The 17,920-nt window shown below is 42.1% G+C and overlaps 1 protein-coding gene across 2 annotated transcripts in view; it reads right to left on the bottom strand.

Moving 5' to 3' along the window:
- DIP2B (disco interacting protein 2 homolog B) overlaps positions 1-17,920 on the bottom strand; it is a 69,713-nt gene that overhangs the window by 20,136 nt on the left and 31,657 nt on the right. The window contains exons 3-13 of one of the 2 annotated variants that reach the window (XM_064474282.1): positions 12,321-12,467; positions 10,822-10,947; positions 8,889-9,101; positions 6,414-6,557; positions 5,485-5,604; positions 4,684-4,881; positions 4,355-4,446; positions 3,785-3,877; positions 2,191-2,314; positions 1,552-1,661; positions 708-810 (exon numbers count right to left, since the gene is read on the bottom strand). In XM_064474282.1, the coding sequence (XP_064330352.1) occupies positions 708-810; positions 1,552-1,661; positions 2,191-2,314; positions 3,785-3,877; positions 4,355-4,446; positions 4,684-4,881; positions 5,485-5,604; positions 6,414-6,557; positions 8,889-9,101; positions 10,822-10,947; positions 12,321-12,467 (1,470 nt within the window). Of the gene's footprint in view, positions 1-707; positions 811-1,551; positions 1,662-2,190; positions 2,315-3,766; positions 3,878-4,354; positions 4,447-4,683; positions 4,882-5,484; positions 5,605-6,413; positions 6,558-8,888; positions 9,102-10,821; positions 10,948-12,320; positions 12,468-17,920 lie in introns of both variants that reach the window. The other variant, XM_064474281.1, reaches the window with a different exon arrangement.

Genomic DNA, 17,920 nt, shown 5'->3' on the forward strand with positions numbered 1-17,920 from the left:
ATGAGCAGTAGCAGGGGAAGAGAGAACATCATTTAAGCACTGACTCCCAGAAGCAATGGAAATTAAAGCGATGGCTTCCAAAAGGCAAACTCTGCATTTCAAAGTACTATGACATACAGCTCTAAAAATAAAGTTCCAGTCATGGATATATAAATTAGCCTGATTTACAAGGCAGACCAGACTAAAACCATATCCTATAGCAGAGCTCTCTGTACTCCCACCAGCAATTTCCAGTCTCCATTTCTGGGTTAGCCAAGAAGCCTCTCGTGACTAGTACAGAACCAGTCTATGCAGCAGGTGCTTTGATATTTAACTCACACTATGAAAAACAAAAGACATTTTAATAGGTGATCAGTACAGCGAGAGGGAGACTCAAGCTTGTGGGCAAATGCTCCGCTTTTGATTCATCTGTTCCCTTTTTGATTCACCAGAAATCACTTGTTAACTTTCTAGACGTGATGCAAATCCCACTTTCTATTCCTCTTCACTGTGGCAATGAAAATGATGTGTTTTGGACAGAAAAGATTACAGATAATCTTCGCTTTCGGGGGAGAATTAATCGGCACATTTTTCTTTTTTTTTTTTTTTTCTTTTTCAAGAAGGTACTACTGTGCACTGGTTACTCATAGACCACTGTATGAGAGGCAACCATGGAAAACGATGTCGCTGAACCTCCACTCCTTTGATGCTTCTGTGACATCACCTACCTTCAGAATAGTTGCAGGCCTGAGACAAGGCTTGACAGTGAGACAGCATGGCAATCCGAGACACCGTAACACCCATGACACTGCCCTCTTTGCTCGTCTTGTACTACAGAAGACAAAAAAAGTCAGGGTGTGACTCTGGATCCCACATGTGGAGGAAATTAAATCACAGAATCCATATTAAATAAAGCTTTGTTCCTCTAAAGCTGCTGAGACATACTCAAAAAAGTACCTGCTCAGAGAAAGGCGTCAGCAAGGTTCATTACAGAAAATATAGCTATTCAGGCAGCAAACATGTTCAACTAACTCCAGAGATACGAGATAAAGACGGCAATTGAATGTGTTTGTGTTTATTTCACTATTACTACCTCTCACAGCATCTCTTCCTACCCCCACAAGTAAACTGAGAAGCCAATTTGTAATCTTAGAACAGCCGAATTACTGTTACTACTTAAACCACTGCAACTCCTAGAAGTTGCCTTACTGAGGCGTACGAATGAAAATAAGCTCTGCTAGGAAGAACAGAAAACTCGAAATGCTGTTGGCTTAAGTAGTTTCAGAAACCTGTGTTATCAAGTACACTATCTGAGAGAACTCAGTCGTCTCCATTACTAGCTTTCTGAAACAAGAACAGTGTGCTCCAACTCATTTTGAGCAGCGCCCAAGGCCACAAAGATATTCAAAACTAAAATAAGCTTCACAGCAGGCTGTACACAGTGGAAGGCTTGTTTCAGCGGCTAGAAACTGGGAAGCTTAAGGTAGTGAGGTGAAAATATTATCTCTCTGGTGATTAGAACATTAAATTCAGCTCACGGAAACTGCTCTCTATTCCCCATTCACTACTTACCTCAATATATGCTGGCTCAGTTCCTGCAGCCGAGATGTTGGGCTGCCAGTCCTTCGGAGATTTCGAGAGATATTTTGAATCTGTCACAACCCATTTGAGTCTGGGCCAACCTAGAGCCAAAATTAAAGTAGAATATTAATGTCAGTTTATTTATTGAGGGATTTATATTCTGCAAGAATACACTAAAACCCCATCATTTGTCCAAGCTCAGTTACACAAGCAAAATACCAAGCCAAGCCAAGCCACTAGCCAGAAGGTTCATCTTGTTTCTCATCGGGGAGTTCAGTGGGCAACAAGGCACTTCCTCTGCTGAGGAAAGATCCCAGCAGTATTTCTAAATATAGCTTGTTGTATCATTAATAAAACTGCTTTTGACCCTGCCAAATGCCACTGAAGGGATCTGAGGACAACGCTGGCTTGTAAGGTGGATTCATTGCGACGCCCAGAACAACAAAACAGTTCTGGCAGAGACGTGGATCAATCTACACCGTATGCATAAACCTACATCAGTTCAGTGATGCTATCAGGAAAGTTGCTCACTTTGCCCCCCCCAAATCCATTCAGACTCCCGATAACCGCTTTCAGACAGTTCAGCTATAGCAAAAGTACCATCAAAAGCAAGCATATAACCAATCTGACCTTTAAACTGCACAATTTCTCCATTCTGGGTTTTTGGAAGCCCTTTCAGACAAACTTCAGTGGTGAGGGCCAAAGCAATACCGCAGCTTCCCAGGAGAAAGCCGATCTGCTGACCACCGGCATCCTGAGGGAGGAAGAGGAGAAACGTCATTCCTGCTTAAAGGTGACGTAAGTCAACTCTCCCCTTACCAAAAGCCAAGGTTTGGTAATGCTCTGGTAACTGCATGGTAACACCAGGGATCACATGGGGAGCAAAAAGAAGAAACAACCCATGCCCGCAAACACGCTTTCCTTTGGTTTGTCCTTCTCCGCCTACATCCAATGTCTGCGATGGTTTGAAACTCAAATGACAGCTTCTAAGCTTACATCATCACACGTTTTGGAAGATGATCTATATCCAGGACAAATGCCTGCTGGGTGAAAATGGAGACAGACCTACAAGCCAACAGAAGTCCACAGGAAAATGATAAGCCATCGCAAAAATGCAGAAGGGCTACTGAAGCTTCTGCATACCAAGTCTGCTCTTTTCAATTAGTTTTGTTAAAAAAAAAAAAAGAAAGAAACCATTATGTAACTGGGGACAGATTGCAGGGAAATTTGGTGATTCTCAAAGGGAACTCTTTATCCATAAAACAAATATTACATTGGCAAGACTAAAATGCACTGGATGTGAAATCCACAGAAAACAAGTGCTCATGCCCAGCGTCTAGGCATCAAGCATACACCGTTTATTTTCATTAATGGAAGCCCAGATGCCTCAAAGAGGAATCATGAGGCAAAAAAAAGCAAAACATATATTTACGCTGAAGTAACAAGGCCTCTCCTTCCCCAGGAGCTAATTTCTATTGCACAATGATACACACAGTGAAATGAGGTACCTCACTAAGAAATCTGATTGGGCAAATAATGGGAGAAGTTTTGATTTTGTATTTGGTTCCTGTAGCAGGTGCCAGGATGCAGACAAAAGCAAAGCTCTGCGACTCCCATGGTGTTACCAAACTCACCATTTCATTACCACCTCTCTTGCCACGTGTTTGCCATTACCCTGTTTCTTTTGTTTCCTCTTAAGAAATTCTACAGTTTTAGACAGGTCTTGATGTGTCAACAATATGGCAACACTGCAAAAATTCTGGTAAGGGTAAAGAAAACACTTTGTGGAGCAAATAACTTACAAAAAGTGCCCCAGAGTCTTCAGAAATACTTAGCACCTTCAGTCTCCAGCAAAGTCAAGAGACTGCCAGATGCTAAGCATGGCTGGAAATGAGACCCCCCTCACAGCAATTGGAGGGCAGATTCACAATATCATCCGTGCCGTATAAATTAGTTGCAATAACAGAACGAGGGCTACAGCATTTAGGTGAATCGACCATTTCCAGCTACTCCGCACAGCGCTCTGGTCAATATGTTTTTCCATTTTTAAACAGCTATTCCAAGCTCACAAAGGTCTCGCATACTGCGTTGATACGGAGCTGCTAAGGCGGCAGCTGATGCTGTGAAACGCTTTCAGAGGTTGATGGTCTGACTTGGTTTTCATCCCACATCAGCCTATCACTCCTCTAAGTTCCATCAACGTTACCTTTCTGGTAAGAGGTACCTCTATAGGCACTGGTATGACTTCTGCTAGGAGACAGCCGTAAAATGCCACCATAAACATGACTGGGTCATTGTTGGGGTAAATAAGGGCTACCTACAATTCACAAAAATGTTTTGTTAGTTGAAATACAAGGAAAAATTGCAAAGTTCAGATCTATAGCGACTAAAAGTCAGAAAGCTTTGTGTTATTTCACATTCTACCACAGCATTTTTTACAGGGCATCTTTAAGCACGCTTTCTTCTGCAGAGTATCTGGTATGTACACGAGTTCCTCATGCCCACACACGCGAAGATGCACACACAGCCAGACGCAGAGATCTAAAACTCTGCATTTCTCTCAGAGGTGCAATGCTCTTCCTTAGATGTGTTTCAAAGTCCAGAGCCAAGAAGTTGCTTATAGAGCAGCCAGCAGGACTGAAAAATCACCAAAGTTTCTCTCCCAACTAGCCTGCCCCTGGGATAAGAGTCTCGCTATTAAAAGAATAAGATTATAGCGTCTGTGGTAAGTTACAGCCCCCCCAAACCCTCTTTTTATTTCAGAGGGAGAACCAGGCAGTCCCAAACTCATTACCCTATCTCCAGGTTTTAACACGGGTTCATTTTTGGTCCCCAGTTTATTAAGCAGTGTGTAGGCCAGCTTGAGACTTCTGCTCCACAATTTGCCTAGAACACAAAGAAGAGAGACTTGCACAACTCTAAATCAACCCGGCATACAAGAGAATATTTCAGTTCTTGAAACGGCTTTTACCATCTACAGCCACGTCCTCTGTTTCAGCTACGCTGCTTTGTCTCCAAAGCTCTCAAAAGGTATTGCAACCACACTAACACCGACAACCCTGTGTTCTGTCCGCTACTGCTCTTTCAGAGCAGTTCAGCAATGGAAGCCAGGGCTCAACTCACCATACGTGAGGGTATAAACTGGTTTCCCTGTGACATCCAGTGCTGTCAGACACGGGCATTTAGCTTGTGTGGTTCCCCAGCGCTGCAGTGCCGCTTCTAAGGCAGGAGGCCAGTTACAAACAACTCCCAGGGGTTCTCCCTTCACAGGTGTCATCTGGCGGCCCTCTGGCTTGGGCTGATTTGGGTCAGGCTGCGGAACTGAGGAAGATTCAATAATGTTTCCAGTTCATCTTTGCCCATTTGTTACCAGACATTTAAGCTGGAAAGACGCACTGAAAACAAATGCTTTTCCTCATCACGTTTAGGCTTAACAACCCCTATTGCATTCCACTTCCTAGGAGGACCTGCACAAAAAAAACCCCATCATGAACGCAGTCTTCTCCTAAGGTGCTATTAAAAGGTATTCAGTACAGCAGTGAGGAAAGTAACACAGCATTGGAGAAAAGAAAAAACAATCTTATAAAATAAGGCTGTAATGAAATTGCCAGTGAAGAAAAACCCTTCTGGGAAGTTAAAGTAGCCTAAGCAAATGAAGGGGTTTTAAAAATCTATTTAAATACTTTTGTTACTAAGTTCTAGTTACTGTAAGAAGTTCACTGCTGAGCTGTGGGTGGCCTCAACGCTACAGTAAATTACTTCAAACATTGGTGCTGTATCAGACTTCTCACGAAGGCTCCTGCTAGCTGCAAGTAAGTGAATCAGAGTCAACTTCGAAAACAATGGCATACATAAATGCAGCACCGTGCATGTCTGTGTACTTGTAACAAAGGATTAATAAAACCCATTATTTGGTGCTATTACCTTCCACAATTTCTTCAAAATCATCCACAAAAAATTCTTTCAGGGGTGGTCTTTTAGGTCTTTTCAAGGTGTTAAGCAACTGCTGAATTTTCGTGGAGACTCTACTGCTCACAGGAACACCTGGAGGGAAAGATCTTGTCTAATAAAAGTGTTGATCATGTCTATTAACACTTACATCTTACCTCCTTCCACCGGAGGATACTTCACTTGGTGCACCCACTCGTTCAGCTACTGGCTTCCACTACTAAAGGCTGTGCCAGTGCAGGATGACATTAGCCAGTATTACATCAGTTCTGTATTAACTCAGTGGTCAGAAAGTGCTAGTAATGGAAATTCATTTTTAAAGCATTTACCCCCTTCCAAAGCCCGATGCCCCCTGCCCCTGTCACAGCGTACTTGCCGTGAAGCAGACCGCAGATCGGCGCCAGCCGGCAGTATCCATCAGCTGCAGTGCAGGACTGCCAGCAGGGGGAGGACACAACAAGACCAGAAGCGTTAATGCCACCCCTCCGCACAGAGGTTTATGCCAACCACCTCGGAGTATGATCAGCTTCACAGGAGCCTGATTATAGTTAAAAATTACATTATTTCATTCATCTTACCTTTCCTTTCGGGGATTCTAGGACAAGAAGCCTACCTATGCATTTGTAATATTTTTCTTAAAAATTGGTAGAGAAAAGCCTATTATTATCTCTCCCATGATTTTCTCCAGTTCAGTACGTAGTAGGCAATTGCTGCAGCACGGGAATGTCTTAATACCAGTGTCATAACTGCCCCACAGGAACGTGTTAATGCTAATGCCGTGGCCATTTCAAATTTGTGAAGTGCTTAAATGGGATAAACTTGAGTCAGGAGAAAAAAAAAATCATGTGACTGCAGCCCTTCCTTAACACCATTCTAATTTCTGGGTAGACCGAAAGGTTCCGTACCATCAGCAGTATCCATGAGACTAGACCGATTAGATCCCTTGTGCATGCCTTTCACAATCCCTGAAGGAGGAAGGTCAATCGCTGCCGGGCGTGCGGAGGAAGAGGAGGTAGTTGCTGTGACATCTGGGGGAACTGAGAAATTTTCTAGAAAAAGGGAGAAAATTGAGACGGCAGTTAACATATACTTTTTGTTGTCAGATGGAACAAGCAAAGTGTTAGTTACCTGTTACCAACAATCTTAAGAATTTAATGGGTTGAATGTATGGGAGCTCTTATTAATGCTAAGCACACCGCTTCCTAAATATTAAGTAGCTCTAGGAGGTGCACATTGTCTGTTCTGGAAAACAGAAAACAAAGGCACAAGATGAGTGGCTTTGTCCACGTCAGGAAAGTGCTTCGCAAAAGAGAATTCCTGTTCTTGGTTTGTAACCTTCAAATCAAGCTCAACCTCTGAACATTCAGCACTGTAAGAGATCCGCATGAGCTCTGAAACATTCAAAGCCCCAGAACAAAAACCTACATCACCTATGCCGTAATCTCTCTTGCTAGAATTATACTATTTAACTTCTTTTGTCAGTAAGGGCTTTCTAAAACAAAACACGCAGTAAGCTATTGACTAAAGCAGATCAGCAAAAAATCGTGTTGGGTTTAAACTTCTTCCAGCTGGGTGGCTAAACAGTATGAGCCTGTCCCGCAGCTAAATAATAAACTTAATATCTAATGACCAGAGCCAGCTGGGTCTCACTTATGCTTTAAGTTGCAAGACACTGTTCTGCTTTTCAGATGAGTTTGTAAGCTTCAAAACTGCACGTAAATCTGCATACTCTCGTCAGCTTTCTCTTAAATAAGCGATTTTTGCTTCCGTGGGATTTCTTTATACCACACAGTAGGTTCAATCATCTGATAGGGCAAGAATATTCTGTTCTAGCTTAATAGAACCAGCAACTCTTGCTTACCCAGGGAAAACCTAACAATTCTGAAACGATATGTTGGCATGCACAGTGAGAGCCTGAAGGAGGTCAGACACTGAAGAGTTCCCACAGAAAGCTTTTTGCAGTCGATTCTCTGTTGCCCTCTTTCTAAGGAGAACAAAAAACCTCCATTTCTGCATAGCTTTGGAGATACAGTGGCAAGGAATATTTCTCATGTATTGAGCTTCTAAGATCACTAGGAAGGACCTAGATTTTGCACAACTCTAAATATTTGCGGGGCTTTTTATTGCTCTCTCCAAAGAGACATAAAATTGCATATCCGAGAGTTCCTATTCATTTAAATTAGGTGTTAAGACAGGGTGAATGTGACATCTACATGGCGAGTATAAATCCAACACAGATTTAAGGCTTCTATTCTGCATAAAATATTAATTATATTAGATAGTAGGTAAAAAGCTATATTACCTTAATTCATTACAAAAGTAACGTGGCTTTCTGTATGCTCCAATTAAAATGGCCTCTCTGCTTCAAAGACACGTTAATTATATTGACTACATTTTATGGGCAATTTCCCCAGTTTTCTGTTTCAGAAAACAACTTGCATCCCAGCAAACAAACAAAAATAGTAGCAATAAAAAAAAATTAAGTGAAACAGTTAAAAACACCAGCACTTCTATGCACTGCTTGCCCCAAACCAGTTAAGCAAAAGCAGAGAGCACACAAAATACAGACACCTCCTAAGATGCAGTAATATCCTTAACAGCAGATAAAAAAAAGACAAACACACACAGAGCAAAAACAAACTTGGCAATTTCATACAGAAGCATCAGCAGCAAGGAGCACCTCAGAGCCTCAAAAAACTGAGCCTGGGGTATCCAGATCTGTAGATTTTGCTCCATCTTCTCAACACCTGGATGCTCTGGTTATTTCTCAGACTAATCGTAAAAGATCTGTGCTAAATCTTTACTCTGCTAAAACCGTTTTTTTAATGACATGTTCGTTTGTTCACATATATGGCTGGTTTTGGTTCTTTTTCTTTCTTTCTTTTTTTTAATTTTTCAAAATCTTAACGCAAACGATAAACCTTTAGGCCTTAGAGCAAAATGAGAACATTAAAACACAGCATTTCCCCCACTCCATCGGCAAAGACACCCCTATGGTATTCATCAGGACACAGATGCCAAATGCTACTTGCATACGGTAGCTCTGTACACAGTAGCTTCAGGTAGCTGTAGACGTAAACAACACAGTATACAGAAAGAAGGTTGTGCCTACTGATCCTGTCAATACTGTCATCACCCCCTGGAGGCTTCTCTACTTCGATAAGCTCCTGCTCCCCACTTCCCCTTTTTCAACCAACTCAATATTCTGAAATTCTTCAGGGAAAAAAACATCATGACGGTGCAACTCCAACAAATCCTAGCAAGTTCCATCAAAACTAACTAAACTCTCGATCCAAATTTCCCTTACGCAATGAGCAACTCCAGCTTTATTAATACAATCTGAACTTGAAGCAATTTTTCTGTTCATACCCATCTCCTACCTATTCGAGCATTGGCAAATACATCAGCTAGTGACCCACTGGTCCCTTTGCCTTCTCCATGGGAAAGTGTAGAAGATGCTGATGAAGATGTGGATGACCCCTGAATAGATCGGTTGATCCAAGACTCAGCATTCTGTAAGCTCTGATGCAATGCAGCAGAAAGAGCAGCTTGGCGCCTTAGCGACCCCTCATCCTCGGATGCAGAAGACGTGTCTGTGTGGAAGCAGAAAAGAAAATCTAGCTGCTTAGGGAAAAGCACATGGCACTGAACATGCTCTCTTTCCAGTTCACGTATCAACGGCACAGGCTTGGAATACGAAGGTCTTTTTTTTCACAGGCTGTGTCATACATGGTTACATTGGCCAAAACAGAAGTTAAAGCAGCAGACATCTCCAGTGTGAACACATTTACCCCTGGTGTTCTGCCCCTGTTTAAAGCACACAACAGATTCACCTCCTCAGACAAGTATCCTTCCCCTGGGTTCTCCAAATTCATTAACTTATCTCTCACTACTTTTCCAATCACATTCTACAGTATCAGAGCTGCACTGCCTAACCCTGGTAATTCTGAAATGGAAAGCGAGGGGTCAGAATTATTGTCAATACTGAATATTCACAGGAACAAAGCAGAATGCAGGCGCTGGGAAACAAATGTGCCAAGGCCACACGCAGAAAATGCTTTTGTCTGGTGTTCTAAATGGGTCCCTTTCAACTGCAGAAAACAAACACAAAAACCCAACCCCAAAACAAAACAAAAGAGAGCAAACTCCAACAAGGAACTGCATCTTGCGTTTGAGAGAACAGACACCTCGTCTATCCTAAAGCTGTGAACTAATTATTTACTTATCATGAAGAAAGCACACATAACGAGGTATCTTAAGCTGTACAGTGCTACATAGAAACACTCAGTGAGGCTTTGGCCTAAAATTTACATGTTCCTCGAAGCGATTGCCTGCCTACGCTCTAGTAAATCAACCTATTAAATAATGGTCTACCTACTTGCCGAAGTAGAATGCAGTTACAAGCGGAAGAGAAAGGCTGATTCCAGTCACACTCTAAGCGCTAACCTCTATTTGTGTAGTACCCACAGCTCAGATGTGCTGGACAGGTTAGTAGAAAGCTGAGACGGCAGCAGACACCAGGAACATGCAGTAGGCCCCAGTAGAAAGGAAAAGAAAAAATGAAGTATAAAAAAAAAAAAAAAGAGGTAAAAAAATAGGTACGAGGGAAGTGGCCTAGCAGAGCAGTTTCAGAGAGATGAATTCACAGTGAGATATGAATTCATAATATTCAGATGACTTCGTCAATCCAAATGACTGTGATGCTTCTGCACAATGAGAGACAACATAAAAGTTACTGCCGAAGAAGACACATATTCATTTTTCAGCCAGTGCACAGAGCTGCTTGGAAACAGAGAGGTTTATCAGTATCTGATGCACATGCACCATAACAGACACCACATTATCCAGGTATTTTGCCGCAGCCATTACATGGGAGGGGTTAGGAAGGAAAAGTCCTGCAAGTCACGGAATCCCACAGGACCCTCCAAGGTCCTTGCCCAGAAATGTACATCGCTGCAAATCCTTTTCCTGTATGTTGAGAATTAAACCTTAAAAAAATCGAAACGTGAGTTATGCAACTGAAATAGGTGTGAAAGAAGCAAAAGAAGAAGCCTCAGTCCAGAAAGCCTGCTCAGCTCTTGCCAACTGATTCTTTAAAAGCTCCCAGAAGAGGAGTCATTCTCACAGCCCTAACAGCAGCTCCATGAAAACAAGCAGCTGCTCAAACGTAGCAAGAGAGCTACAGGAGTAACAGACTACCTACAATGTGCTGAAGAGCTTGAATATTTTGACAATTGCAGCCTCCTGATTTGGAAACTGTTACTAATGCGTACCTTAACATCCACACAGACATGCACGCTGCAAGAACCTAACCTGGGGGGGTGCAGGCATCGGCTGGAGACTGAACAAACGTAGACCGTCTTTTCGTTGGCATGGGCAGGGCCATCTTCTGTTCTTTGTGTTTTGCCAGTGCTGCTTGAACTGCTTCTGTGTGGATATCTGCAAAATGGAAGTTTACATGCTCAGTTTTGCAACAGTAGAGGAGGAAGAAAAGCACACAAGGCTTACACATGTGCAGCCACTGCTAGCTGCCCACATTTATGCAACTCGCCATTTCCAGTACCTTCCCGAACAACTACATTTTGCCGTCTCATGAGTAACGTTTCCTTTTTTTTTTTAAAAAAAAAACAAACAGGGAAACCAACTGAGGTTTCTAAAGTTAGCAAGCTATACAGCAGCGCCACGTTTTTTAACCTGGAATCTTCTGGATTAGTCATTATATTGTTGTGTCTCTAGCAACTTTTATAGAAACCCCAAACCCACCAGGTTGTTCCCCTCCACCAAAGATTATCCTAAAATATGTCTGCGCATAACTTAAAACACACCCATAAGCTAACAGTGGATACAGCCCCAGGTGCCACTCTGGACTATAAACTGACACATTCTGAGCCAGTTGTCTGGTTTAGGGAAAAGCCTTATGTTCAAAAACCTGAATGGATGCAGATTTTGTGTAAATCTTGAAAGTTACGAGCTGTGGCTGTAAATACGTGTTTGAGAGTAACTGGAATGGGCTGGGACAGGCGTCTTCCATCCCTCCGCAAATGTCCAGAACTCTTTAAAGGAAGAGTCATCACTGGTGACGAGAAGACAGCTTATTTTAAAACTGCCACAAAGGAGAGCTCATCTACATGATTTTCTCAGATCAACGTATTTAAGTTATGCTTTTCCAAAACCCAGAACAGTAGGCCCTTCTAACGCTTTATGAAATGGTGGTATATGATAGAAGTGTCAATGGAGAAGGTGTATTTGATATACTTTATTTGTCCCTGTTGAGAAGAAAACTTCAATCTTGTTCATGCAAGGTGAAAGACAAAGCCAGGAGGAAACAAAAATTAGGTGCTGCCACCTTCTTCTTTCCTTAAGTGGAGAACTGGAAACCAGCAGGGCACTAGTCAGCCACTTCTGCTGCTCTTTGGAAGTACTTTAAGCACAGAGAAAGCCAGCTTTCATTCCCCAAGCTCCTAGAGCAGATATGCACAGCAATCACCAATTCCAGGAACAAATTATTACTTGTCACTTCACTGAATCTGGTTACCTACGGACATGGTTAAAATAGGCTTTCCATTCTGTGCACAACTTGCACTGAAGCGTTGCATTCAGGCCAGAAAATTAAGGTGGCAAAAAGTTATTTGCTTTTTCTGCTCAGCATTCTTTCTGATTCAGCAGCTACAAGTCTGATGTTTCTTTATACAGAACCACCAAGGTAAGGCTTTCCATCAGTGGACAAATAATAAGCTCGACTCCTTGAGAGGACACGGTACATTCTTCCTCACTAACAGGAATCCCAGGTGAGCTCTTGCTCCTGTCCTTACCAGATCGATAGCGTTCATCTCTGGCTCCCCCTGAGCGAGCTCGGTGAAATTTGGATGAGGATGATGATGCTGACGCTGCTGAGGCTGGAGTTGCAGATGGAAGGGGCATCTGAGTCCTGGATTCCTTCTGTAATGCTGGATCAACCCCTGGAAAACAGTCCACAGTTCTCTGAGAGCAGGAAATAGAAGTAGACTTTTAGACCATACTTTTCTCTTTTACCATATAATTACAGGATTTCTCCCCCTTTTTTTTTGTTGTAGTGAAGTGGATCTAATTACTATATTAATACATCTGTCAAATTACACCCTAACCAGTTAAGATATACCTGTCCCTTCTCTGACCTTACTCATAAGAGTTTTTCCAGGCTTTTTCTTTTTAAGGAGTTGTCGGGCACTTCAAGTAAGAGACCATTTACAGCAAATCTGAAGCAGGTGACATAACACACACACACAATTTCACACAATTTTAGTAAACTATCAGTGATGACCAGAGGTGAAGTCACCTTTAAAGAATTCATTACAAAATACAAAAGCAAAGGTGATAAGATCAGATAAATCTTGTTAAATGAAAGAGTAGATAAGGCAGGGAAGTCCTGCACTTCCACACACTTAACAGGGCCATTTGCCATGAACTTCAGTGTTTTGTGACATTGTATCTGTATGGTTTGCTCCTATTTTGCCATGTTTCCAGTGGGACAGGACTGCACCATACTCTCATTATTGCACTAGGATGGAAGAGAATTAGCAGTTTAACTTGTGGTAGAGCGATGTATGCAAACTGCTTTTGGAGATCATTGACACCAGCCTCTTGTAGACAGGGCTGCTATGGGCACGAGTAAAGGGGTTTGACTGGCGCAATAAGTCATTGTCCCAAATTAAGTTTGAGTTGTGAAGAACAGCAAACCCACAGGAAAACGTGTTGAGAAGCCGGGTTCGTTACTCACTGTGCCACTGACCAGTGCACGTTATTGACAGGAAAACCAATAATGTACCAGCGGCAAGAGCCTTTGCTGTTCACATTAACTACAAAACCAAACAGACATCTGGATGTCCAGGTTCTGGCTCCTTTCAGCAGTGTGCGGCTTTATCTTCCTGCAAAGTTTGTTCTTCCCATGAATACAGGGAGCTAAATAGATAATCTGGTAAGAAATTATCATTTTACATAATTCAGCAAGGGACGTTAGGAATCACTGCTACAGAGTTTCAATTCTAGAACGAATTGTGCCTCAGTGGGAGCTTTTTAAAAACTAAAGGTCATAGAGCTGTAATTACCTTCAGGTTGTCACCTGAAGTCATGCAAAAAGGAGGGCAATTGTGTCACCTAAATATGCACCGCTTATGAATTCTCACAAACTACCAAAGAATTAGAGAAATGAGGAGGAAACCACAAATCCTAGAGTCCAATTCCAGTTATACCACTTTCTTAGTGTGTGGTTTTAGGTAAACAACTTAAGGCAAGCGCCTCAAGCTCAGGGAACTGACAATACCAGCAAATCACACCTAACTAGTTACAGAAATCTTCAACCATATCTTACACCTTCCAATATCCTAAAGAGCAGAGTATTAATTGAACATTACAGCAAACTAACTATCCACTTAGCCCAGCATCACGTGCTTTGGAAAAAATTTGGGAATCAGGGGCAACACACTCCTGGAAAAAGTTCTCTCTTAACCCCAGCATTACTATTTGGCCTGGGAACCTTTTCAAAATTTTTCACCTCTTACTCAAATTTTTAGTAGTTCGTTTCCGATATCAACATTCAACAAGGCAAGCCACCGAGCCTACGTATTAATGATTCTTTAAACTATCCTGCCAAAAAATTAGAACCTTTATTTCTACGTAAGAAGAATGTACCCCGCTAGCCAGAAATTCTCAAACCGTATTAGGGGGACAAACAACTCTTCCCCATTTTCACTGGCAGTTTCTGGATATCATAACATGTAACACAGAGTTCCGTATTCACTTATCAAAACATAACCATCACCCGCACAAAGATGCCAGCAGCTCGAAGTAAAATGGAAAAGGAAGAGAGACTTCTGTGGTTTAGGTGCGGGATCTGCTAATTGAAGACCTGGGCTTCAGAGCAAGATTTTCAGTTCAAAATCTCAGTTTACCCACGTCTAAAAGAATCAGCGTTTGTGACCCCTTGCTGTCGTGCTGGCACACATTTCATTGATAACTAGTTTAACATCTGTGTAGCACATATTTGCCCTCATCAAAAATGACAGTTTCATTTTGATCCAAAGACAAGACAGCTTCACAGACTGAGAACAGCAGCTCAGTGCTTCCTGATCATTGGAGTATTTACAGATTCGAGTACCCACTAGATGTCAGCAGCAGATCTAACACTATTTTAAATGAATTATTAAATTTGTATTCAGTTCTCCTGCAAGTCTTGCAAAAGCATCTCATCTGCTCGGCAGGGCATTGCAAGGCAAACATGACATTCCATTTACCAAACGATCAGATGTGTCTGAAAGTGACATGACACGCCAAGAGCAAGCTCTTTGTTTAAATATTTTGCTATGACATAACAACATGTTACAGTAGCCTAACAAAGCAGTCAAGCATGGATGAGGGAAGAAGTGTATAGCTACAGTAAATCGCAAATGGTTATACAACAGCGCAGCACAAGTGAGCTGAGCCCGGCAGGTGAGAGGTGACTTATGCAGCATTCCCTTTGGAATAATCCTGCTGTAGCTGCAGCTTCTGCCAGCAGGATCCGCATCTAGAGGCATGAAAAAGAAATTATTTTACATTCGTTTTTGAAGGATGCTGTGCATTTTAAAATTGTCCTTAGTTTTTAAGCAGAATTGACTGCTTTGTGATCCCTGTGTTTTGTAGAAGAAAGAGGTTCAAGGATGTAGAGATTCAGAGATATTTTTTTTTCATAGAAAGATTTTTAGATTAAAAGAATCATTACAAGCATCACGTATGATGAACAAGGATAAATGCTTACATTAATAACAAGGACAGTAAGTGCTAGATTCATCTGACAGAAGAAAAGCAGCAGGCAAACCTGTTATTCTGCTGTTTTGCATAAGGAATTAAACAGAAGTGCTAGTGTTGGACTGGCTATTCCTTATATAACAAGATGGATTTTTTTCAAGCTACGTGCCTGTAAAAATCACATAAATAACAAACTCAAGTATCTCGGGGTTACAAGTCAGCCTGGGCAGCACTTCCAGAACACAGGGGACAGCCTCGCTCAGCAGCGGGCATGGCTGCACAAGCTTTGCATGATTGCTGCTGTCTTCCAGCACTGAGAAGGCCGACAACTCACTGGGTTTAGGAGATTCAGAGACTTTTGCAGGAGTTACTAGCTAGATGGATCTTAACTCTGCATTGTACAGGACATGAAGGAAGAATTCAGGTTCTCCATTGACTTAGTCTTGGATATTTTTCAAAGATGAAGAAATGTATTTCCTAGAGTCAATCAATAAGCTTTATTTGAAATTGTGATACCCCTCAGACTGAATAAGGAAGAAAATAAGTCCCCATTTGTGGTAGCTGCAAGTCAGATCTTGTAAATGGGTGAAACTCTCTGAACAGCGCTAAGCTGGAGCGCGTGTGCGTGATTTACAGGTTTAGACAAAGCTGTTTTATCACTGGTTACAATTCCACATCAGCTCCCATTTGAAATAACACGATGCTGAAAGACGGGAGGAAAAAAGACTAAAAAGAAGCAAAACTTTACGGCAGAGTTCTGCCGGCTTATTGGCAGTCCATAACACAGGGTGGCAGGAAGAACTCTTCCGAGACAGGAAATACATGACAGCCCACTCAGGAAGCAAAGAAGAAATGCTTCTTTTCCAAAGCGAGCGCCATGATTTCAAAGAAATGAAGCACTAAAGTAACAGTATCTGTAACGTTCCCACCTTGTGCTATCCATGCATAACATGGAGCAGGAAAATCAACAAAACATACAGTAACAGCTGAAATTCACCAATCAATTCAATTAGCTTCAAATGTTATCAGCCTCAACAGGTTTACCAGCATATTGCTCCTGCCTTCCAACACTTTTCCCTGAGGTACTGGAATACAAAGAACACCAGACCACATTCATCTTACCTTTTCAATAAAAACAGTGAAGCACTCCAACATTCTCTTTGCTTGTTTAAATTTTAAATTTTTTTTATTTTTTCTTCCCCCCCATCATCATGAGAGTAGAAAACAGGAGCAAGAACACTCTGGAAGGTCCATAAAAAAAAGTTCTGACAGTGAATCAGTGCTTAACGAATATAATTTCCTTTACACGTTAGCAGAGGAACCGAACGCATTATCTTAAATAGCAAGAAAACTGACTCTGCCAACAGTCTATGTGCAAGGGCTGCTAATTTCGGCAGAAGGCATTCCTGCGTCTGCATTGTTTGAGCTGAAGAGTTGTAAATGCTTTTCCAGATTTGCAGCAACTAATACAGACAGGAGCTCTTTCCCTCGGCAGAAGTTTGCCTGTAGTCTGCAGCAAAAACTAGTTTCCAGAGGTGGCGAGTTACTCTCCCATCTCTGAGTAGCAGAGCAGTTCCACCGTCCATCCAAAAATCATTTTTCAAAACAGAAAAAATAGCATTGTATTGCATCTTTTAAAGTAGGCATAAAAACACTCAGTCCTCACAAATGACTCTGAAGGTGACTGGAAAATGTAGGCGTTACTCCAATAACAGCAACATCTCAAAGCACTGGGACCCCAGTCTGTTTCTAAAGGGAACTTATGGTTCAGCTACAGTTATCACACGCAGAAGGACACCAAGGATGGCCTGACAGCAGCGCGGCCTGCCTTTATTTTCGCAGGAGGTTAGTCAGCAGTGTAACGTGAAATGAGCACGCCTGTCCTCCCTGTTTTGGTTCGGGCAACAGTGAAATCAGCAGCATTACTTAACACATACAACTTGGGAAGCTGTTCAAAATCCTTTCTTCAAAGCCTTTTGTGCAGCAGCCAGCACGTAACAGCGCAGCAACAGCTCTGGTATCACAGCTCCATCACCTCGGTACGTTCCATTTACAAAAATGGATGCTGCACCAGGAAAACATGTATCTTTAGGTAATTAACATTGCTGCCTTAACTCTAAAATAATGAGGCAAGCTCCCAGAGGCAATGCGAATGGAGCACGGGTTTAGCAATAAGAATCTCCGAAATTACAATGCTGACATGCCCTGACATGTCATCATACCTACCTTCGTCTCATTTCACATCTGTGAAATGGAGACAATACACCAGCTAACGTCAGGAAGGTGCTTTGAGAGGTGTAATGAACTAAATGCCAGGTGTAAATATTTTTTGTTGTTGTTGTGGACTAAATGAATTTTCTTCTCATTAACAAGGTGACCTGATTCTGAATCCCTCATGCATGACTTCAACAGGATTTTCACAAGCAGGAGATTCCCAGATACAAGGGCAGCTGGAAATAAGATATATAAAAAGCCGGAGGGCTGAGCCAGAATGGCAGTCAAAACACTATCTTAATTGGTGACCTCCTATCAGCCTGTGTCTCTTCCTGAACCTCGGCTCATTCTGCAGCCTTGAAAAGAGGGACAATTAAAATAGCAGGGCCACAGAGTGTCTTGCCAGACCTTTTTTTTCCCCTCCTAATTAAACAAC

Source organism: Phalacrocorax carbo, chromosome 27 (assembly GCF_963921805.1).
Source record: "Phalacrocorax carbo chromosome 27, bPhaCar2.1, whole genome shotgun sequence".
NCBI lineage: Eukaryota > Metazoa > Chordata > Aves > Suliformes > Phalacrocoracidae > Phalacrocorax > Phalacrocorax carbo.